We start from the raw sequence: 24,693 nt of genomic DNA, 5'->3' as shown, positions 1-24,693 counted from the left end.
TTTCTACAGCAAATTAAGCAGGAAAATTGTCTTTGTTTTAGTGTTTTTTAAATAAGACTTCACAGAATAAATCTCCTGCTTAAAGAAGAAATAAAAAATGAAAATATTTTCTAATTCTCCACTTCAAGAACTTGTGTCTTATTTTTCAGTTGACTTAAAATACATCAGAATTTTATGCAAAAACATTGTCTACAAAAGCAACACACAGCAATCCTTTTCACTTGCTTCCATCACAGAAACCTACTAATAAAAATCTTGTTAAACATTAGAAGAGGCTGCCAATAATGGGATTGTTTTACAGGTTCTTCAAGAGAAATTCAAGTTCTCTTTTATAATGCATATCTTTGGCCTGTTGAGCCCCGGACACCCGGAAAAAATTCAAATATTTATTTACCCTCTAAGAAAAGATTATTTAGGGATGGTATTGTAAATATAGTAATAAAATTTTGGGATACTGAATGAGATTTGTTTATGCTTATGTGTTTTTATAAAAGCTTAAGATTATTTCTACTATAGAGCTGGGCTTATCTTCTGGTGTGTATTTTTATTTAAGTTTAATTAGAAAACTATTTTTATAGTAGATTTTTATTTGAATGAAGTTAGTTCAAAGCAAACAATCTAAATAAGACACATTTACAATAAACACAAAAATTTCCATTCTGTGACAATCATAAATGCTTTGAATCACTCTGTATATTTATAACAGCATTTTTACCTTTTACGATATAGATTTTAACTCCAGTTAAAGCCAGCAACATTGTATTGCAGATCTCATTAAGTAGGGTCTCTCAGTACTGTATACAAATATCTGTTAGATTTCTGCAGAGCTTTGTTTGGTACTTCCACATCTATTGCGACAGAAAGAAGCAATTAAGAAAGCAGATGTATTGAATGAGAATTGTTAGCAAGGTACAAATAGGTAACCTTTTTACTCCTTTTCTTTTTTTCATAGCTTCACTATATTAAAAAGCATATGTTATAAACATGAATGAAAAATTCTGGACATGTTACAAAATAAAAGACCAAGGGTTATGGTATTTTATCCTTTTGCATCCTCTGTCTTCATTTTATGAGCCCCAGCTGGTACCCGTGCTCTTTCCCACTGACAAAGTGATATATTCTTTCCCCAGCTTACAGACCCCTTCAGCTTTGTCATTCATATAAGTAAGGTTTTCTTATAAGCCATTTTCTGCCAAGTTAATACACCAAAGCTTTAAAGGTGGAATACAAGAGCTTTTTAAAATGTTTTAGGTTACCTTCTTTCATACTGTCAAGAGTAACTGCAATCCATTTAAGTCAAATGCTTCATATAAAAAGAAGCATTTACAGCAGCAGGGTTGTTACAGAAGCAGTTTATTTTCTATAATGGTTTTGGCCCAGCCCTTTAGTTTTCAAACATTTAACTCATAGACAGAAGTCTTAACTTTCTCCCTTCAAAGCATAAGTGACAGTTTCTCATGTAACAGTCCTCAAAGATTGAATGACTATAAATACTTCTTCAGGCCTTATTATTTGCTTCTGACTTGCTTGTAATGACTTAGTATTGTGAAAATGCAATTAAATGCTGTGACTTGCTACAAAGTAATGGAACATACAATTGCCATGTGATTTAATTTGTCTGTGGAATATGGCCAGTGCTTGTAATAGAGGCTATTATTCAGAGACAAATGTGAATGTAAAATCACAAAGTGCAGGTAATAACTGATAGTCAGAACATCCATTCTCAGGAATCAGATCAAAGAAATATTACTACTATTATCCAATCAATTCCATTAGATTTTGAGCTGCTCTGGCTTGACAGGCAAGCGAGACCTAAATGCTGCCATTTTAACTGCAAGTCTATTGCTTAAGCCTGAGAAGCTGGCGATTCCCTGAGGCCCTGGGGATGCAGCCAGTCTATGCACAAGCTCCATCTGGGATGGACTGGAGATGTAAAGGTCTTTTCCCTAACTTTTGACTTTCTTAGGGAGGATAAAGGCACAAAGATGTATTCTGGCACCTTGGCAAGAGGCAGAGTACAGATGTGTGCTCCAGGGCACAGCTACCCACAGTATGGCCCTAGTTTTCGCCACAGCAAAAATGGGCCTGATTTGATAAAAAACTTCAGGTAGCAGATTGTTTTCATCCTTCTATCTATATACTCTTTAAAATTTTTGTAAGACATTTTGTGGAGGGGAAAAACTATTTAGAAATTTCATATGGGATACATGGTCTTGCTTTCCTTAACCCCATTTTATCGAGTCTTCAGTGGCAGCTGACAAAGCCTTGTTGTTGACCAAGCACTGAAAAACTTAGTATGAATATTCTTGGGTTAACCATAACTGTTTACATGTAAATTTGGCTTCTGAACCATCTATATTCTGGGAGACATTTTTGATAAAGTATTTCTCTAAGTAACTCTATTCATTACTGCATCCTTTGGCATTAACCTATGAATTTCCTTTTAAAGGAATGATCATTTTACCTGTTTCTAAGTGTGAAAGTTTAGATTCATTCTTTTTCCCAAAGACATGTCAATTCAGCTGTATTTATTTGTTCCTTTAGTAAGCTCTGAGTGTATACCAGATGGGAAATGACAGATCTGCATATCTATGCATAATTCTGATGTCTTTCAGTCCTTTTATAAAAACACAAAGTTATATTTATAAGGGTCTTTAAAATGAAAATATATCACTTTAGGTAAAGTGTTTACAGTTTGCTTATCAACATTACAACCATTTCAGAGATCCCAAAATATTTATTTTCAATATTGAACTTCTTTTTATGGTCGATCCACTCTCTTTCAAAGCTGTTCAGTTTACACAACTAGTAAATTACTTTTCCATAATTGCTGTAATTACAGTCCTCCTTGTGCTCACTGTTATCTCAGAACTGTGCTACAGTTCAACATTCTGCTAACAGAAGACCTCATGTTTATTTAGGAGGTAACACAGAACACTCTGTAAACTAAAATATCTAATTGGGAAGCTCTCTGTAGTTTATGTAATGTGATATTACTGCAATTTAAAAGGCTGTAGTATCATACCAGTAACACAGAAAGCTTTTAAAGACAGTGTATGTTAAATTTAAATGTTAAAATTTTTCCTACTAAAAATCAGGCCGAAATCATTGCTTTAAAAAGTGAAGAGAAAATACACTAACAGTAGGAGGAAAAAAAGGCATCAATATAATCAGTTTCCTACAGAACCTGGGAAATCCCCATTTCCTGCTTAACCATCTCTGGAGAGATTGTTAGTGTAACTGCTCAGGAGTGCACATTGTCTACTTTGACAAGAAACTCTACTTTATCCTTCTTGGGTAAGTTTCACTGAAAATGGTATTTCCTCATGTGCACAGACTCTTGTCACTGTGTTCTAGTTCCCCCTAATATCTATGCAAAGAGCCACTCAGTTGTTTAAATCATACCTATGAGGAAATAACATTTCATTACCCAAAACAGTAATATTATGGAAGATGGAGAGGACTTCTTCTTTCAAAGTTATAGCCTTTTTTCTTGTGCATTTAATTATAGTTTTCATTTTCAGCTCCTTTAGCAATGCCTTCACTCAGTTTTGCTATCAGCACCATCATCCAAACCTGCTATTAGGGTTTTGAATTCCTTACCAAAACACCTCAAAAACATAAGGAAAAAGTATCATCTGCAGTTCCAACGTGGGCTGAAGCTACATTTCACAGAGCTTTCTGCACTGTTGATTTGTATTCACAACTACTATGCTATTTTTTCATGGATACAGTGAAATGAAAATATATTGCAAATGGCATTAATTTCAGGATCCAAATTAAAGCTGACCTTGTGTAATAAACTGACACATTTACTGCAAGATACCACACAGAGTTTGTGCATCATATTTCACGATTCCTTCCATCTAATACTATTTTATTCTCTACTTTTTTTTAAATTTCTTTTCATTTTGTTACTGTTATTCATGCAGGAGCCTTCTTAAAGTGATTTTTTGCCATCTCTGTCAGTTTTCCTATATATCCCTGCTTTTCAGCCTACTGTTCTAAATCCCATAAGAAAACTTGTTTTGTTATAATTTTCCATTATTTTAATTGCTCTTTTTCTTACCTATTTCTTAATTATTTCCAGTTCATAAACATGGTTAGGCCTTTAAGGCATTTTGATTAAAGTCTTTAAAATATTTTTGTTCATAACATGTAAGAGGATGTTGTATACATCATATTTACATCTTTCAGTGTAGTGAAGAGTCTTTAATGAGATCATTTGAAAATTAAAATAAAACAAAACCACAATTTCTTCAAACAAGAGCATGAAACAATACAAATGACAGAAATGCAAAAGCAGAAATTTAAACTTAACTAATTTTCTCCTTTTTAAAAGAAAACTTGTGAACTAGTTATCTAACAATTATTAGAAGTAAAATAATTAAGTCATATATATAATTAAGTCATATATATAGTGAACATTTAAAGTATTTGACAGTTTATTTTCTCTAAGGAGATGCAGTTTTTTCACCACTGTGCTGCATCATGTATACTAATGAAGGACTTAAAGCCAACTGTTAAGATGGAGCACCAGGTAAGAGCTTTTACTGCCTGCTAGTGAAAAGCTAGAAGGACATCCTACTCTCTTACCTGACACCTCATCTGCCTTCTCTGTTATGAGCACCATGCCTTGGATGGTGATCCAAGGGGCCAATAAGCCAAGACAATTCAATGAGCTCACTGAAAAAAATAAATCACCCTGACTTGAAAAAAAAAATCACCCTGACTTAAAAAAAAAACAAACCAAAAAATCAAACAGGAAAAAAACCAAACCAAAACAAACAAAAAAAAAAAAACGAAAAAGAAAGTGGCAGGCATGATTGTTTTATGCTTGGACATAAAGGTTCCAGTTCAGAAAAACACTTTATCAGCATCTGAGTGAGTGCAAAGAAATCAGTGCAAACATTCAGCCATATGGGATCAAAGAGATGGAGAAGATATAAATTACGAGACGCCTTTTCAGCAGCGATGACCACAGTGATCTCATGTAAAGTTAAGGTTTGCATCTTTTACTTGAGTTGTCCACTCCTTGAATGGATGCTGCTCCAGCTGAGAATTGCAAATAACAATTCCCCTCATGGTTCCTTTTTCTACAAGGTTAGTAAGCTGAAGAAAGCTTGGAAGCAGGTCAGCAGAATGGAAGGAGAAGAAACACAAGGCAGAATGAGTTCTCTGATTTTGACAGTTTCCAGCTCTTAGACTGGCTCATCAGGAACCCTCACGTTAAGGGTTACTTCAAAATGCACCTAAAGATTACTGATAAAGATGAAATTACCATTCCACTTCTTGTCCTGAATTATTTCTTTCTGCCATAAGTTGATCTAGTGGCATATGAATTACATCAGGTAGCTGAGGCCTATCCCAGTTGAAAGCCTATCCTAGTTGTGTGGCTGTGTTAGATTCCTGCTGGTCCTGGTCCCAGTCAGGTCTCCCCAGGCTGGCTACAACCCACTGCTGCTGGAAAATGGCAGAAACCAATGTCAGGGACAGAAATGTGACTGACCTGTTCATGGCACCTGCCCACAATTTTATATCATTGTAGCATCAAACTAATCTCTTAAATCACAACCTGGCTGATGCTTCAATTGACATCACTGGTCTAGGGAGCTATTTTTTTCTCCCTGACACTCTCCTCCCACCAGCTCATTCCCACCACACTGCCTGTCCCTGCTTTTGTTGGCAGAGCTGTTTGTTTCTGTGGAGGATCTCCTGATCAGGGCACTGCGATGGCACGGTGCTACAAACACAGCTGGCCTCCACGTGCGCCCTGCCTCTGCTGGCTTAAGTAGGGAGGGTGCCAAATGTGAAAGCGTGACCAGATAGTGATGCCCAAATGTAGCTGGCTCACAGGACTAGAGGTGTTTTCTATTACACCTTCCCACTCCGTGCCAGACCAATATGCCTTGCAGAAAATATGGCACCAGCCCCAATCTCCCCCGCCATACAAGACAGTAGTAACAGCGGTGGCAGCTCCTTGCTCCTTCACCCAGCAGATGGAGGCTTTCAGGCTCTCCTTGTCTCCTCTGAGTTTTCAGGCATTGTGTTGATTCCTGATTATCAAAAGGTGACTGGGCTATGACTACACCTCATCCTAGTGAATCCCTGAGGAGGGTCTGCTATTGTGAGGGAAAAGGATTAAAAGTTTTAAAGTAAAAATCTTAAAGTCAAGTAGGGGAGTTTTGGTTTTAAATGAAGAAAACTAATGCAAAGAATTGACAACACAGAGCATCTTAGGGCATTGTTTTATTATTTTTGATGTCTCCTAGCTCACCACACATCCCCTCCCTTGCCATGGTGTGAGAACCCACTGGGTCACAGAGTGATACAAACCAGACAAAAAACTCAGCTAAGCACACTTACTGAGAAAGTAGAAAGGAAAGTATATGTTTTTTTATAGAGATCAGCCCTCTGGCCTCCAGTGCTGGGACTGGAACACAGGAAAATGCAGGGAAGACTTTGTCATCACTGTTTTTTGAAGCAGCATCATTGGGTCAGCTAATAATGAAGCCACACTTGAGGAGACATTCAGAATTTTGCATAAAAAACATGTAAAAATGTACATCTATTCCACTGCTTGGGTGCAATCTTCATTGGTCAGCAGCTGCTCAGACCCCATGAGATCTGTAATGTTTTCTTCCTATGCTCTTTTGGGTCACTGCTACAGATATGTACACAGTGAGTTTCTGCAGAGGAAAAAAAAAGCTGTCTCTCAGGTGACAGCTTCCTAAAGACAGTGATTACCCACAGTGATTAGAAAGTTCAGATAGTCATGATAATTTCTCTGAGTGCACATGGAAATCTAAAAATTATGGCCTTAAAAATAGGAATTATATAAACCTTTTCAGATTGAAAGTCAGTGATGTAGAGACAGAGTCTGAAACATTCTGGGGATCTTGAGATTCCTTAGTCTATGAGAACATAAGCCCTAAACTGTGATACTTGTCTCTTTTCAGGTTTATACTTGCAGTAATTTGATATCAAATGGATTAAGATTGTTATTCAACATCTCTTCTTGCTGTGTGTCTCTTTTGTTAAAAACATCCGTCTCTGTAGGAAGAGGGAAGATGGTACTCTGCTTGGAAATACCTATTCCAGCTTTACAAATGATAGATGTGGCTGGGCCATCAGTGAACTCACGTTACAGGACGCACTTGTGAGCTCAGGGAAATGCAGATAGCAAGCTTAGGCTCAAATCTGTGCTACCATTTTATATTATAGCTAGTACATAAATCAGATTTCAGCACCTAAATTAAATAAAACTCAACTTGCACCTTAATTGCAGTAAAAACATGTGGCAAAGAATCCTATTGATATCTGTGTTTACTTTTAGCAATAAAGCTTTTTTTGATGTGGCCTGAATTTTTAACCCATGCAAATTCCTCTTTTCCAGCAAGCTTTTTTGGGAATTGACATGTGTTGATAAAACAAGGTGCCATTCTCACTAGGCAAACAATCTTCCCCTTAATGTTCAAATAGTGGGAAGGGACGTGTGGGTCAACATGACATTTCTAAATAACAGCAATTCACCCCACAATTTGCTGCAACAGTTAGAAAATATTTTGTGTTAATCCAAGCATTTGGTCTGATCACCCAGATGACTCCATGAATGCTGTGAAAATTTTCTAGTTTACACAAAAACGGGATAAAACCTGTTGTTTTACTGGCCTATGATCAATTAAAGAATAATTCTTTAGGAATTTGATTACTAAAGGCCTGTTTTTTTCATCTATCTCTATTTCTTTAACTCACTAAAAACTAGTAGTTGTACACAGTACTTGCAGTGTTGATTAATTCTTCCTTTCAAATAGTCCTGTAGAAAGATGTTTTGGTTAGGATGGTGCCCGTTCACACTCTTGGCACTTCTCTAAAACATATGAAGGCATTTGCCACATTTCCCCCAAATAAAGAAACTACATCTGCTATTCTTAAAGCATCAGCTTGCTGTCTCCACTGAAATACAGCTTTTTAACATAAGAACATTTAAACATTTTAAAATTTTGTTATTTAAAATGTTGTGTAATGCACTTCTGGGAGCTCACTCAGCTCTCATATAATTTTATTCACTAAATAAGAAGTATAAATTATATACATCCATGTATATGAGGTGGAATAGCTCAACTCTGCACCTTTTATCTTTCATAAACATTACATAAATTCTTCTATTTATTCTTGAATGGGGTCACCTATAATTGTTTGAATTTGGTGATCTTGTTTAAATGCTCTGGAGAAATATTCAGTCATCCAATAGAAATCAAACAAAATCATTTTTCTATCTTATCTATATCTTTTAAAATTAGAGGAATCTGACAGATTACCAAAGCATTGAGTAGCTGTGGAATTCAGACTTGAAGGAATTTCAATAGCTACCCACTTTCCACTGGAAATATTGATATTTCATAACTAACCTATTTGCCTTGAATCCTAACTGTTCTGCAAGGTCTTCTATGGCAATATAATAGTTATTTATTCTATTAATTTCAATGGATTTTCAATATAAAGTAATGAAAAGCAGAGACTGCACATCCAGTAACTACTAATTCAATACCATTTTTACTTTTTATTTTACACTTTATATTTTTACAAGGATTGAAAAGCAATTTGGTCTACAGGAAAAACTAATTAGTTTTTTCATATTCGTATTAGGGATCTTCAATGCTTGGAATAATACTTTTATGCCTGAAGGTCTTTCAGTCTACCCTGAGAAATACTCTGAACTGGAGTGAAATTTTTTCAGAAAAATCTACCCTCTTCCCCTCAAAAAATCCTCTCCTGAAACACAATAAGTCAGATCTCTATCTGAGTGTCTTTTGTCTCTTTTATAATAGCTCAGCACATATGTGTAGGATATATTGAGAGTCAGTTTACAAGAAAATATAACAGCAAATAAACTGAACTGTAATACCAAAATAATATGTGAGATAAATGAAGACGTTTTACGCTTTATTTTGTATGGTATTCCCAGATCTCTTAAACTTGGGTGTAGATCTATGGAGAGGCATTCAAAAATTTTGAACAAGAAAGACTTCTGATAACACATGGGTTTTGTGATCAACTTAAAAGCTGAAAGATGTATTGCCCTTCCTCATAAATGCTTATTACTTTCATGCATAACAAATGCAATGTTTTTCAGTTTAAGCATTTGTTTCAGAAGTCCACAGAGGTGAAAGTGACAACAAAATAGAATGCTTTTAGAAAAATAAGCAATGAAATGTGGCAAGTACAAACACATTTCCTACAATGCTGATTAAGTTATACTACAAGAATCCTGTGTGCAACATACTTTGCATATTTACTTAGAAGACTGAAAAAATGAAGAAGTAAACAAAACTGGAAAAAACCCCCACAAACACCACCAATGAAGCTGCCTATACTGGCATCAGCTGGAAAGATCTGCATTCTTGTCACTTACAGAGCACTATAAAGTGACAAGACTGCACAATTTAGACCATTTGGAACAATAAAGGCAAGAGAATGAAATGAAAAGAAAATTCCATGTCAAACATTTTTGGGAAAAGGTATTTGCAATCTGTTGCTTCCCTCTGAGATTTTTATTCTCCAAAGAGTGCAAGTCACATTGATTTGATGGTTTCTCTCCCTGCAAAGAGTAGCTGTCTATTGGCTGGGCCCTGCAGCCTGTTCTGCTTGGACAAGCAACAAGGCAGATTGGAATAGAAATATCTCCACATCAGTTCTGTCTGGACTCATGCTTGTGTTTAACATTGCCAGATTTCAAACAAATGTGAATCCAACTTGAAACATTATCAAAGATTACTCTTGCCCAATGCAATGGACTTTATTCAGTGATTCTGCTTTAGAATTCATGGCCTATACAACTAGGTATTCTAACTACCAAATTTCTTTTTGTAAGAGGAGATAAGTCTTCCACATCTTGAAGTTGACAGACTTCATGAGGAGCTTGGAGGTGCTTTTACACACAAAAAAATTAGTACTTGCTTTCCTCATCTCTCAGTAACAAGTAGCTTGACAAAAATGAAGTAATTTCAGAATTATTTCTTTACAGATACATTCAGTATAAGTGGACTCAGATCTTCATGTAATTTCACTGGCATACTTACATTAGCAAATTATTAGCATCAGTTAAAGTTCTGCCACATTGTCCTTCCTGATTTTGGCCTGAGTAATTTATAATTCTTTTATTATGCTTTTATAGAATTGTTTGATAGAATGGAAATTTCAGAGGCTTCTTAAAATAACTTGCATATTACCATAATTTTGCTTCTTTTAAATTTTGAAAATATTAGTTTATATTTACACTCTTCAAGCACACATCAGTTGGACAACTAGGCTCTGTATGTATGTTTCCAGTACTTGCATTAGAAAAAAACCCAAACTACTAAATATACACTTGTATCAATAAAAGATTGAAAGATACTGTAAGAATGTATTAAGAATATATGGAGAAGAAAATAAAACAAAATACTGTGAGATGCCTCAAACTATCTAATAATTTAAAAGCAATCTATCTGGGTGCATTCAACGTGCTAAAATGAGAATATCAGTCATTATTATCTGGAATAGAAAATTTCCATATTACCGAAATGTGGTTTTAGCCATCAGTGTAACTTGGAGCAGCCATCTCTTATTACTTCCATGGAAATATTTTCCTGACAGAAAGTCTCTCAGAAAAAAGTAGAAAGGAAACACAAATATTTCATTTTCTAATGTTTTATGAAAAGCTAACGAAATAACAAAGAGGAGAACCTGATTTAAAGTATGTTGTCAGCACTGCAGATACTGGCAAAATTTCAACTGACAAAATATTCATGGATTAATTTTTTGTTTGTCATAGGAAATACATAAACTCCTCCTTTTGAGTGTACAAATGAAACACTAACACAACTGTAGCTATGTGTGGCCAGAACTGTCAGTCCTGTTCCTAAAGTAGAGAGAGTCTATATCCTGTTCATTTCCCTCTTTTCATCAATATACAAAAATAAGGACACTGAAGTATAACTAAAGACCACTGGATTTGATCCCACATGTTTTATTAAATGAGCTAAACCTACTGGGAGACCTTTTTGCATCATTTCATCTGTGAAATCCAAGCTAGAATCCTGTAAATGCTCTATGTTTCATTGTCTCGTGCTCAGGACAACTTCTTGCCTTTTTGGCACTGTCCATTCTCCATGGTCCCTCAGTTGTTTTAGTGATGGTTTTCATCTTATTCTACAGTTGAATAAAGTGGAAGATGCTGTTGTAACCTGTACACTGAGAGGAAAGACTGACTTTCATCTCATTTTATAACATTACAGTGAGATGCATTGCTCAGTTGAAAAATTGGACTCTCTTCTGAGGTCAGTAACAAATATCCAGCAGAACCAAAATTGCATTCTTTATTTTTCAAGCTGGTACTTTCTCCTTCAGAGTTAAATGTATTTTAAGAGTTAACAAGACAAGACAGATAAAAAGGCTCTTTGCTGCTGCAAATTGAAGTCTGGTATTATGAAGGTGAGTTCCTACCGACATGGAAAGTTCTGGTGGCTAAATGAAAAATACATGTTATGGGAGTTTAAATTCCCATAGGTTAACCTGCAATATAAATGACATTAAGGGATGTTGAATGTTATATTACAGGGCAGGTGACACTGAATAACACAGAGAAATAAGAAATATAGGAGCAGAGTTTTTCACATTACCTTCTAAATACATTGAAATTTCCCAAATGCATCAGAACACTTTTAGATTCCACTCTTGCAAAAATGCTCAATGAATTTTGCCCATACCAGCTCTGTCACAGCACTCTGCCTCAAACTAGTTCTCTTGACTTTAGAAATGGTAAGATATTCTGCTGATAAGGCAGAGACAATGGAGGGGGGGAAGATCTACTTTCTCTTAGTATTTCCTGCTTCTGCTAAAACATTCTTCACAAGAAAAAAAATGCAGGGTTGACACATTACAAGAAAGGAATCCATAGGACCCTTATCAGAAAGAAATAATTACTTCATGAATCTTCTGTTTTACTAAAAATTCTAGTCTCTCTAATGGTTTCAAGTATTTGCTCCACTAAATCTAGCACTGATATGGGGTACTGCCTTGGGATTTTTATCACAGTCTCTTTGTCAAATTATGAGAAATTTATAGCTCAGCCAAACACTCTTCACCTTCTTTTATTAGCTTATCTTTAAAGAGTCTTTCTAAACCAAGTAGAATGACTGAGTCTAATCTATGCTCTTGTATACCTGTGTGGCTTCATTAGAAAAAAACCCAAACATTTTGTTTACGTTAAGAACACTAATATTGTATTAACATTACATATTATAATATTTATTAATATATTAACACCACACATATAATATATATACACACATTTGTATGATACATATGTACAATACATATCATACATATGTATTATAATATTTAATATTAATACAAGATTATGCATTTGAGCAGGTTTTGCCACATTGCTAATAATGTTTGAAGCTTTTGGCAGCACAATAGGATAATATTTGTATAGCTCAAAAATGACCTGAATAAGCAGTCAAAAAATAAAAAAAAAATCAATGATTTAGACTGAGAGTGTCTACATGTTTGAACTCTTATAATGAGTTGAGTTTTGGGTTGATTTTTCATCTTCAAGAAATGTCAAATTGAAACTTTCTCTAAAATTCAAGAACTAAAAAAGCATAAGGAACCAATACTAAGAAACCCACAAACTTGTCATTAATGGAATCTGGCATCTTAGTTATAATCAAAAATCACTTTTTGTGTGTGTGTGTGTATAGTTCATTTGCAGCATTAGGGTTTATTTGTAAGGAGAAATTAAGGCTAGTTGCCAAAACAGTATACTACTGTTTCTGTATTTCAAAAACTAATCTGTGATTTTTAACGAATAATATACATAAAATCATAAACAGATTAGCCCTCATCAAGCAATGGCTAAAAATTATAATACAAAGCAAACCGATGTCAGTTTCACTTTGACATTATGCTAAGGTATCACCTTTTATTGATATTATATAAGAAACTCAGCATAGTATTTTCAGATATAACCAAGCGTTTTGATAGTTACTTGCAGAACATATTTGCCCGGAGTTACATTTATCTCTCCATTACATTTCTCTGAATAATGGAGAACATAATTTGACATTTGTTTCTAACACTGAGTTTAGTGAATCTGAAATAGGTAGTAAATCAATTTATCAGAAAAAACACATCATTCAAGATATCACACAGTTTCAAGTTTATTTTCAGCATATGAAAACTGTTTCTTATTTATGCAGTTTTCTAAAATTGATGCAGATTCCAATACAAAGTACTTTAAATGTATAAAATGGTGCCATGGTGGTGCAACCAACACTTTCCTCAGACATATGATTTTAAATGCAGTGGAATACAAGTAGAAACAAAATGCAAAAAGATGGACAGGGATATAAATTTTATTTCCACTAAAGTTGTCAATAGTCCACTAAAGTTGTCAATAGTCCTCTGGCCAACAGTCTAATTATTGCACAATTATTTTTTCCCTTAAAAATAGGGATGTTTGCCAAACATAGGAGTCAGATTACTTCAAGTGTATCAATACTGACCAAGTCAAATGATGATTTAACTTAAGATATGTTTTTAGAAATAAGATAATTTTCACCCTTAGTGTAATAACAGCATTGCCTCAATTAAGCACAGCCAAAGTAGTAAGTTCAAACCAATTAAAATGATATTTAGTCCTACCTGCTTTGGATAAAATTAAACTCACATGTCTTTCATTTGGATTTGTAATCCTTAAAGAAAAAACAAACTAAACCAATCCACAACTGCACGAAGTTGTAGCTCTTCCAGGTAACTGAACTGTAAAGGCACAGCCAAGTTCTGTAATCTGGGTGTGTGCTTCATTCACAGTCATAAGCCAGAGACACTTGCTTGCCCAAATCCCCCAAACCAGAAGGGAAACCAGATCAGGTAACAGGAACAATATTCTCCAACTGGTCAGCACAGTGAAGTGCCTGAGGGATATCCCAATATGAAAACAGGGATTTAGCCCTACACAAATGCAATTAATTGAGACATCAAATCCTCCACTGAAGAAAAAAATCTTTTGAGGTGCTAATACACAGGGTAACCTAGGACAGATATAGCAGCATTATTTACTGCTCTCCTGGAAGCAAGGCATCCTTTGAGAAGGCATAGCTATGAGACTTAGAAAAGTACAAAGTGATAGTCTCAGAACCACAGAGCAATAAATAATGAACATATTTCCTGTTTCTAGAGATATCTTATGTAACATCCCTGGGTTAATTCGTACCATTTTAAGGGCAGTGGCAAAACAGCTTCCCCAGCACTTCCCCTGAATCTAAACAGAGAGAAATTTGCTGTTCTCAGCAACTTCCAAACTGCACTCGTGTCCTAAACAGACATTTCCCATTGGTGTGAAATAATATGAAGGACTTGGAGACGAGGAATGAAAATGGAACTAAAAAGTCATCATTTGGATCCAATGGTTTCATTATAAAATCTTTTAAACTTTTAAACTTTTTGACAATGCTGATCAGTTTTGCTATTTTCAAAAGAAGCTGTAGCATCTAAAGTGCTGCAGCCAACATATGGCCTGCTGAAAATGCTGAGTATGTGACTCTCATATCACTTCAAGTTTTGAGAAGGTTTTTTCTGCATATAGAGAAATCATACAGTCCAAGAGAATTGTGTTCATGTGCCAAAGGCAGAATTCTAGAATGGCTGAATTTGAGCCTGTATTTGTAGCTGTCATATGACATGGTGATGGGTGATTGGCACTAATATCTTTTGTGCCTTAAAGAGAATGGCATAGTTAATGTTCACAAGACTATCATTCCACTAAACATTTGCATTTTCAGAAATCCACAGTCCCTCTTCAGGAGTCTCCAAGAGTCACACTCTGAGTGAAGCCATTAGCAGCCTTCCAGAATGCACCCCCAAGTAAAAAGCTGTCAATGGTGTCACTGGCAAGATCAGGCCAGATGAGTCCCAGCTCTTTTGATGCAGTAACAAGAACACAATCCCCACAGTTCTACAGGCGGGAATCTCTTTCTTCCTAAAGCAAACATACAGAGCAATGGATGCTGTGAGTTACTTGTAAGAACCTATATTGCACCAGAGGGAGTGTAGAGATTTAGCATGGTAGGTAGAGTTTAGGCAGCAGGCAAGTGCTGGTGCTATTTGCATTCTGCTGGCAGTCCCACAACTTCAGAGAGCTACTCTTAGGCTGAATTCATTTCCAGCCAAGGAATTACACAGCCAGGCTGCCTGTCCTTTATACTTCTGACGTAAGAAAAGCAGTGAGAAATAACAAATACTGTCCCTCTCTTCTACACATTATTTACCTTACTGAATGGTGATGTCCCCTTTATTTCAAGGGTGCTCCTATGTACTCTAAACCATCAGATCTTGGTATCGTATTTAAATTGTAGGCAGTGATTATACTATTTCTGGAAAATAAGAGGAAAATATTGGATCATGGAGGTTACTGCTTACCAGAGAATGTAAAAATTATAATACTGTAATCTTTTAATTGGGCATTGTCAAGTTGAATTCACTTTTCATTTGTACAATTACATGTTTTTAACCTGAACTGACATAATTGTTAACAGATATTAAGTCTGTGTTTTTAATAGCACTGCAAATTCCTTCATGTTGCTACCTATGTATTATGGACACTAATGGGCCTGAAGCACACTAAAGTTTCTTCATAAAAAAGATTAGATTTACCTCTGCAAATCTTATTCTCAACCTCTGAGCAACCAGATTTGCAGTCGTATCACATATCAGAGTACTCTACTCATTTTCCCTTGTTTTTGTAAAAATAAGCTAAAGTAGGGAAAAAAATTTCTGAACTAGGGATCCCAGTTTTTCCTATATAACAATGTGGCTTCACACCCTTAGAACCATCCACAAAACCCTGATACTTCATCTAAGGGAATAGATACTGGTGTATAATAGCTACTACAGTCTGTACAGAGAAGAGACTTAAAGAAAATATTACTTCTGCAAACTCTGCAGGCACTAAAATTGTTTTAAGAAGTAAGTAGAAAAGATGAAAGGCATTAAGTTAAGACATTTTTTCCTATTTTCATTGTGATAATTGGCAAAGGTGGTTTCACTTGAGGTGTCATGATAAATTTGGCCCAAGAAGAAAGCAAGAAGAGATGATTTTAGCCTAAAATTTTAAATACTTTTTAACAATACAACAATTGAAAATAAGGCTTTATATTCTGAGTTTGAGTTTTAGGCTGTCTTGACCATGAATTCTATCAGGCTTTTTTATCAGCACAAGATGCAAATTATGAACTTTTAGTGTTTGTATTCAAGTGTCCATTCCATGCTCATCAAACTAAAATTGATGAATTTCTACCAGAAATTCTGTTTTGGAGTAATGGCACCCCAGGGCTGCAGGAATCTTTCCTGTGACTCTCCATGGAGAAAAGAATAGAACTTATTTTTCCTCCCAAAGACTTTGTGAAAGGCTAACATAGGAAAAAATAGCACAGTATACTTTCATATAATGAAAGCATAAGAGGGTGGTAGAGAGAAGATGTTAAAGTTCCAGGTAATTAAAGTTGCTAAAAACTCTGATTTCACTCTTACCATGATTAAGCCAGAACAAGATTTTTGTCTGCTGAGCATTACAACAGACTGCCAGCCTTCAGTCTATGCAAAGATATATAAAAGGAAAGATGGAGCAGATTCTCCTGGAAACTATGTTGAACACATGAAAAACAAAAAGTGACCATTGGTGCAGCCAGAACTGCTTTGTGAAGGGGAAATCATGCCTGACAAATTTGCAGCCTTCTGTGATGAGGCTACAGCATTGGTGAATTGTAGTGGTGTGGTTTTCAGTTTTCTTTTGTTTTAAGTATTTATAAATGGTTTGCTCCATGTACCCCCTGAATTTACTCCCATATGGTTTGTTCTCTGTTTCAGTTAGTTGTCAATCCTTTAGTTACCCTACCCCTGGGTCCTGTCAATCACATTGGGGTGTCTCCCTGCATCCAGAAAGTTCCAGGGAGAGCATTGTGTGGTTGGTCAGGATCCCAGGGGTTCCCTCCTTCCCCTCCAGGATTGGTCTCTGGAGAAATCTCTCATCTGCACAGCCACTCGCAGACCTATCCCTATTGGTTCTTTCCCTTCCCCTTCCTTCTCCCCCTGTTAAAAGTTAATGTCACAGGGCTGTCTGTGCTCTGCTGAGGCAGGCTGCCTGCAGGTGAGGGTGCTCCTCGTGGGGCTCCAGTAAGGTTCAGGTGTAAACCATCCACAGAGTTCTCCTTTTCCTTGCCACGCAGGTGTGAAAGGAGCCACCGGATCAGCTTGGTTGGCCAGCCTGCTGTGCCATACTGCACTTGTCACTGGTGCCAGGGCTAGCTAGCCAAGGCAGGTTTGGGAGAGGACTTCCAAGGCTACTGACGTGACAGAGCAACTGACATCATCTACATGGACTCATGCAAAGGGTTTGACACTCTCCTGCATGACATTCTTGTCTCCCAACTGGAAAGACGTGGGTCTCATGGATGGACCACTTGGCAGAAAAAGAACTGGCTGGATGGCTGCACACAGAGTTGTGGTCAATGCCTCATTGTCCATGTGGAGCCTAGTGATGAGTGGTGTCCCTCAGGGTCAGTACTGGGGTTGATACTGTTGAATTTCTTTGTTGGTGACAAGGACAGTGGGACTGAGTGCCCCCCAGCAAGTTAGCTGATGGCACCAAGCCTGTGTGCATGACAATGCTAGGCTCGCACCAGTGTGGTGTGGTCAGCATGCTGGAGGGAAGGGGTGTACCATCCAGGGCTTCAGAGGGGCCTCAACAAGCTTGAGAAGTGGGTCTGTGTGAACTTCATGAAATGCAGGAAGGCCAAGAGCCAAGTTCTGCACCTGGATCGTGGCAGTCCCAGACTAACCTATAGGCTGGCTGGAGAACTGATTGACAGCAGCCCTGCAGAGAAGGACTTGTGTGTGCTGGTTAATGAAAACCTCAACATGAGCCAATGGAACTCTAGGCTGCATTAAAAGCAGCATGGCCAGCATGGCGAAGGAGGGGATTCTGCCCCTTCACTCTGCTCTTCTGAGACCCTACCTGGAGTGCTGCCTCCAGCTCTGGTGTCCCCAACATAAGGATATGGAATGGTTGGAACAAATCCAGAGGACCATGAAGTTCATAAAAAGACTGGAGCACCTTCCCTGCAAGGACAGGCTGAGTAAGTTGGGGCTGTTCAGCCTGGAGAAGAGAATGTTGGTTTGAGACCTCATAAAAATCACAAGAAAATAGTAAAGGTTTACTATTTCCATTATTGGCTGATTTTTCTCTGAACCAAAGTGAATCTTGAAGACACAGTTATTATTGTAATAAGCCATTAAAAAAATCAAATCAGGGTGCCCTCTTGAAGCATTAAAAGGAAAATGTTTATCCTTGTGCTTGCACATGGAACAAAGAAAGCACAGAGACCTGAGGACTTTTGTAATCAGTAAATGAAGCTGATGGCATATTTTCATCACTAAAATTTTCACTAGGAGCAAGTAGTTAAGGTTTTGTTGGGTAGTGTTCTGAAAATGATCTAGTTGCTCTAAGTGAGACTACATGGTATACTGTGCCTCATGAGAACTCCTAAGGTGAGTGCCTGAGTCATACTGATAGGAAAAAAAAGGGATTCTTAAAGCACAACAAGAAGAAAGTTAATTAGTAATGCAGATGTATTGTAGTGACAATAAGAGAAATAATTTAAACACTGGAAGGAGAATCTTTAGCTGAAGCCTCGCATATATGATTTTCTGCTCTGTTGAAGCCTGGCAGGATGGTGGCAGTAAGAGGTGTCTGATTCTCAGCTTTGGAGGCCTTGAATCCTGCAGTGTGAACACACTGCATGCTGATCTGCCTTACTACACAGCAGAGCTTGTCAAATATCGAATACATTCAGAGCAAAGCCACTTGCTCTCCACTCTAAGCAGAAGGGTGGCTGTGGACATAAACTCTTGGCTCCTTTTCACAGACTCTGCTACTGCACTTCTGAAATATTGTCCACAATCTCCTGCCTACTAAAACATAGGGTAAGGTTGAGATAAGTCTGATTTATCATTGAATAATTTGTAGAAAAAACAAGAATACTTTTAATTTTTGCTATTATAAATAGACATACAGTGTCAAACCTCCATGGATTGCATTTGATAAACTAGTACACAGGCATTACACTTCAACACTAACAACAGAACAAAGAAAGCATTTATCAACGGCTCTAGATTTCCATGAAATAAAAGCTCAGATATGGTGTTGGGGGTTAGGTTTGTTACTTTTTACTCTGAAGAATTTTTTCCCCATAAGTTACCAAGGAAACTTAAGTGTTGGATACTTAAAACTAGTTAACAAAAAACAAAGGGGTGGTCAAAGCTCGGAGGGAGAGATAAGGCGAGTTTTGGGGCAGGTAAAGGACAGAGCTTGAGGCAGCTTGGCACTCTAGTTTTCGGCGTTCGGGGAGAGAGAATGGCTGGATTGCTGCTTGCTGCTAGAAGAGTTCACTGTCTCTGGAGGAGTCCAGTCCTGGGAAATCTACCATCATCTGCTCGCCTGCCCTGGAATTCTGAGCTCTTCTGCCAGCCCTTCCCCACCGTCATGGTTTTATCGGCACTGCTCCTCTTGTTACAGCGTGACTCCACATCCCCTTGCCCTGCCAGGACATCCTACCATCCCAGCTACCAGCCTGGGACTTCTCCACTGTTCCAGCTTGGTGCTCTGAGGATCCTACAAAGGCACCAAGACCAAACTGGGTTTTTGTGAAGCAAAGCCCTCGAAGTTCTTGGTACTGTTTTTGTTATTAGTGCTATAGATGTTGCTTTTTGTTTGCTTTGTTATACATACTAATAAAGAACTGCTATTTCTATTCCCAAATCTTTTGCTTAAAAGCTTTTAACTGCAAATTTATAGTTGGAAAAAAAGGTGGGAGTGGTTTACATTCTCCATTGCAAGGGAACTCCAGCTTTTTCCTGGCAGATACCTGTCTTCCCAAACCAAGACGTCTGGTAATTGCTATGATTAAAACAACTACCTGGATTTTCACTCTCCTGTTGTGCTGAATAAAGGTTTGTCAGATTTGGCCCACAATCTTGCTAGATTTTCAGGTTTAGTACCATTTACTCTTTTGTCTCAAGACAGAAAAAACTTAACTCTAATGCTAATTTGTGAAAGAAATCCTCCAAAAATCAAATGGGTTATGGCCACTTTGCCATCCTGAACCTGTGATTAAGGCAGCTGTCAGAATGTGATGCACTTGCTTTCATGGAAATAATCTTTTTACAGCTGTTGATTCTGAAGCTGAATAACCATACCAAGAGAAATTACGGTGTCCTCAGAGATGGGCTCATTCCTCAGACGACATTCTTGCTTGACAAAAAAAGCAGTTGAAGGGAAAGAAATGACCAATTATAGGGAAAGCTAAGGTTAGGGAAAGTCAATCTCAAGATAGGAACGGGGACATAAATATAGATTAATAAGAGAAAGAGGAGTAACAGTATTGCTAAAATTAAATGCCATTCTCTAAGATACAGGGGCTTTAAATTTTTTTTAGTGGGATGTCTTCTGTTTCTGTGACAGAATGAACAGTGGGATGCCTGATTCTTATTGCTGTTAATTGGTATAGCTCCATGGAGAGAAGCATAATTTTACTATATCTGTTGGGTCATGAGACAGAGAAAATCCCCTTTTCCCCACTCCACAGAATCAGTCAGCTCCTCCCTGAGGCGGTCTCCTTCCTCAGCAGTACAGTTCCTCCGCTCATGCTTTTTATCTTGCATTTGCTAATTTTGCTTGAGACGGGTGCAAAGGAGATTATGATGGGTAACTGACAGGCAAAACATCAGAAGCAAGCTTTGCAAAATACACATTTTCAAAGGCAGTGTGGCAGGTTTACTTTTAAATACCTCTTAAATATTTTATATAGATACCTGGAAGGAGCATTTTTTCATTACAGTTTTATAATTATAATATGATATTAAAGACTTTCTTCCTCTCTCAGGCAAAATTCTGAGTTGCAGATGATCTCCTAGAATGAGATGTGCTACATTTGGCTTTTATCATGCAATGATATAGGCAGCAAAGGACAAAAAGCCTATAATGAAACATTACATAAAAAAGGACACAGACTTTAAGGTGACAAAACCAGCAAATATATAATAAGCCATGTGTCATGCTGCTGCAGCTGTTTCACCTCTTACCAATTTTCACAGTCTATAAAATCTTGGAAAGCACCAGATGTTTAGGGGAAGTTCTCCCACTCTCCCTAGCTTTGAAAGTAGAGGCAAGATTTATCAATGCTGTATATATGTGATTTCAGTCTTGACTTCTATATTTATAAACTAGGTGAAACAGGCAACACATCCTGTTGTCAAGAAGCCCATTTACTTTCCTCTGCTCCTCCTGCAGATCTTGCCTGTTGCTGGACCATTGTTGTAACTACAGAATGTATCAGGACATGCAGCCGAAACCACAGGATTTGCATAGTTACTGACAAATGTGTCTGAGAGTTTTCTCCTAGTACGAACTTCTGTCAAAAGAACCTTGCAATGCACAGATTATGAGCTAAGCAAAACTATTTTGCAATGCACAGATTATAAGCTAAGCAAAACTGCCTTGTGTATGAATATGCACCAACATTTGGGATTCCTGCCTAAGCAGAGACTGTTAATGCACAAAATTACCTTTTTTTTTTTTCACTAGTGCATGGTTCCCAGCACTAGCACAGGGATAAAAACTGCTCATGCGTAATTTCCAATCTTTCATAGCTCAGTGGTGCTGTAAAATGTTGTTGTTCGTTTTAATTCAGTGAGTAGAAGTTTTGTTGTGTTTACCACTAAGGGAATTGCATGTGTTATTAGAAAGCCTCTGACAGCTGTCAGAGACAGAGACAACTTGCCTCATTTCAGTCTTTCATAAAGGAAGGGCCCTCATCTTCAGCAAAGCTGTCACAGGCCTGAAAAATGGGATAAAACAGAATACCTTTTCCAAACACATGAAAATCTGTGTGTCTCCTCTATTTTCTTCCCCATAAAGTTACAGAGGGGAAGATGCATAGTTAGAAGAAAGAGGAAGTATGATTTGATGTATTTGTACTGTATACTGCCTTGTCATCCCTGACCTGCAGGGATAATTACATAGTAGCCTGCCTGACATGGTATTTAATAAGTTAGCACTATGTTTTAACATAGCATACAAGCTTTCATACAGTTTTTATTTTCTGAGAGCAAGAACAATCAAAACCAGAGAGACATTGATGAAGGCAAAGGCTCTGCAGCGAAGACTCTGAAAGTCTGAATCTGTAAGCATTTCCGCACTTTCCAACACGTCTCACCATGCCCAGGACTCTCACTGAATTTAAAGCACCAGAAAAGGAAATCTCTTAACACCACAAACCTTAACTTCCAGCTTTTGATTTAAACAGGTGCTTGCCTGAATAAAAACTCTGTTGTTTATTTCAGTTCAAATGTTTGGGTTTTTGCTCTTGAAAGCCTCTTTTTTTTTTTTTTTTTTTTTTTTTTTTTTTTCAGAATTAGTGACATTTCAGCACTTGCTTATTATTCAATGACAAGCAAAGTAGCCTATGCAATGTCCTTAACAAGTTAGCATTGTTTTCCCATCAGCTTCTACTCTGCTTTCTGATGATGATCAGATTCTCCTTTTTACTCCAGTAATCCCACAGGTATCCCCCCATACAGCACTGTTTCTGATGTCAACTCCTTTAACCAGTACAAGAAACTGGGAAGGCAAGTGTATCTGCATCATTTGTTTAATATTGTTGTTTGCATGTTCTTTTTATAGCACGCTCAATGCTCGTTTTCACTTTTCATACTCTGATTCATTTTTCATCTTTTCTTTTCCCTATCCATCTTGCACTGCTGAGTAAAGCAAAAATCCATTAATGAGTCAGAGTCAAATTTTCAAAGTCACATTGGTCAGTGGGGTTTGAAGTTAAGCAGAATGAGATTGCTTATGCTTTATCTTTCCAAAAATAGAAAATAAATTTCCTTTCTTCAGCTGCAATAAAGGAAGTTTTATCCCATTTTTTCCAGCTGCATTTATTTTTCTGAAATTCAGTCTACACTATGACTCTCATTAGTATCTAGGCTAGCTAGCTGTTCCATTCCTTCCATATTATTATCAGCCTTATCTAATTGTCATCCTATCCTATCAACAAAAGCGACTTAAAAGTAGTATTTCTTGTTATATGTTACTTTTTTGGGAGGTTTTTGGTTTCTCTTGGTTTTGGGTTTTTGGGCTGCTTTTTTGTTTGGTTTGGTTTTTGTTGGTTTTTTAGATTTGTTTTGCTACAGGATTATAGCAAATGAGGAATTGATAATTTTTCATATATGTAACTTTTGAAGCTTTTTGACTATGTACTATAAGAATTAAGAACAGCAGCTGTTGTGATTTATGTTGACTGGAAGTTATACAATGTTATTATCTTCTCAGTTTGCAAGAGCCTAGTTTTCAGTTGTAATACATACTATTTCTGCCATGTTAAGCTTGTTATCAAATCCTCAACCAAATCTTTCTGAACATTTCACATAGCATGTAATAATTCAGCTCAGGAGCCGTAACACCACACCATTGCTTTGGAAATATGAAATGTGAAACGTGACTGGCTTAGGGCAGGGTAAGCAGTCATTTCTTACTGCAAGCCATGAAGTTCAATTAGAAAGTGAGCTGCAATTGCTTCATTCTGAATATTGACCAACAGTGTCTTCTAACCTCACAGAGCCCTGCAGAGATTTAATATTACCAGAGTTTCCTTCCACTAATATTTAAACTCTTCTTACCTATGAACAGATTCCACTCAGTATCCAAATCAGCCTGATTTGCTAGGCAGCCCTTCATTACATTGAGGCAATAGTTGTTGCAAGGTTTCACAGTGGGAAGTCCTCTGCAGTAAGGGCAGTACAACATCTTCATTAACGCCCGGATGCACCCTGGGGTGGGACTGACCTGCAGAGTTTAAGCAGGGAAAGAAAAAGAAAAAGGAGGAAATCAATCTCCTGTTCTGTGAATTTCGGGATGGCTGAGACTGTGCCTTTCAAGCAGTAAGTGCAGAAGGGGCAATTTGTGAAAAGAGCTCAACCCTTAATAACACCCTCCTATAAAACTAATCAATTCCTGCCAATTATCTTCATTTAGCACAGCAGCGGCTTTCAGGAATGCAAAAATCAACACTCTCTTACTGATAGCAGTGCTTGCCTCCCCAGCCCTCCCACACACAATCTCCTGGAAAAGCAAAGGAAAAACATCCAGGGAATCAGGTGGGTAGTAACTGACTGATCCTAGCATGGAGGATCCTGAGGACACTTCTCACTCTTCCTATGTAAGACAGAACTGTCAGTCACACCAGCACTGGATTAAAATCTCCTCTTTATTAAAGCACAGTAAATCCAGGATAATCCTGATGGTTTCTATAAATTTATTCAGAACTACATGATGACAAAGGGATATCATTCTGTTTTCACACAAAAATACCCTTATTTCTTTCTAGACAAATTCATAAAGAGATCAAACAGGGTTTGTTTGGGGTTTTTATGTTTTTGGTATGCTTTAAATATCTCAAGTGACAAAAAGCATTATAGAAAATCCAATGCATTTCAATTTTCACATCAACATGGCACATGTCTGCGCATGTGAACTTTTCTGTATTTAATTGTCTAATCTCAGACTTTAAAAGTCATATATTCTAGTGA

The 24,693-nt window shown here is 37.1% G+C and overlaps 1 protein-coding gene across 1 annotated transcript in view; it reads right to left on the bottom strand.

Moving 5' to 3' along the window:
- Positions 1-24,693, bottom strand: part of GPC6 (glypican 6) — a 742,847-nt gene that overhangs the window by 185,077 nt on the left and 533,077 nt on the right. The window contains exon 4 of the mRNA XM_066313437.1: positions 23,785-23,950. Within this exon, the coding sequence (XP_066169534.1) occupies positions 23,785-23,950 (166 nt within the window). The remainder of the gene's footprint in view (positions 1-23,784; positions 23,951-24,693) is intronic.

This window comes from Sylvia atricapilla, chromosome 2 (assembly GCF_009819655.1).
Source record: "Sylvia atricapilla isolate bSylAtr1 chromosome 2, bSylAtr1.pri, whole genome shotgun sequence".
NCBI lineage: Eukaryota > Metazoa > Chordata > Aves > Passeriformes > Sylviidae > Sylvia > Sylvia atricapilla.
This window is presented reverse-complemented; position numbering and strand designations above follow the sequence as displayed.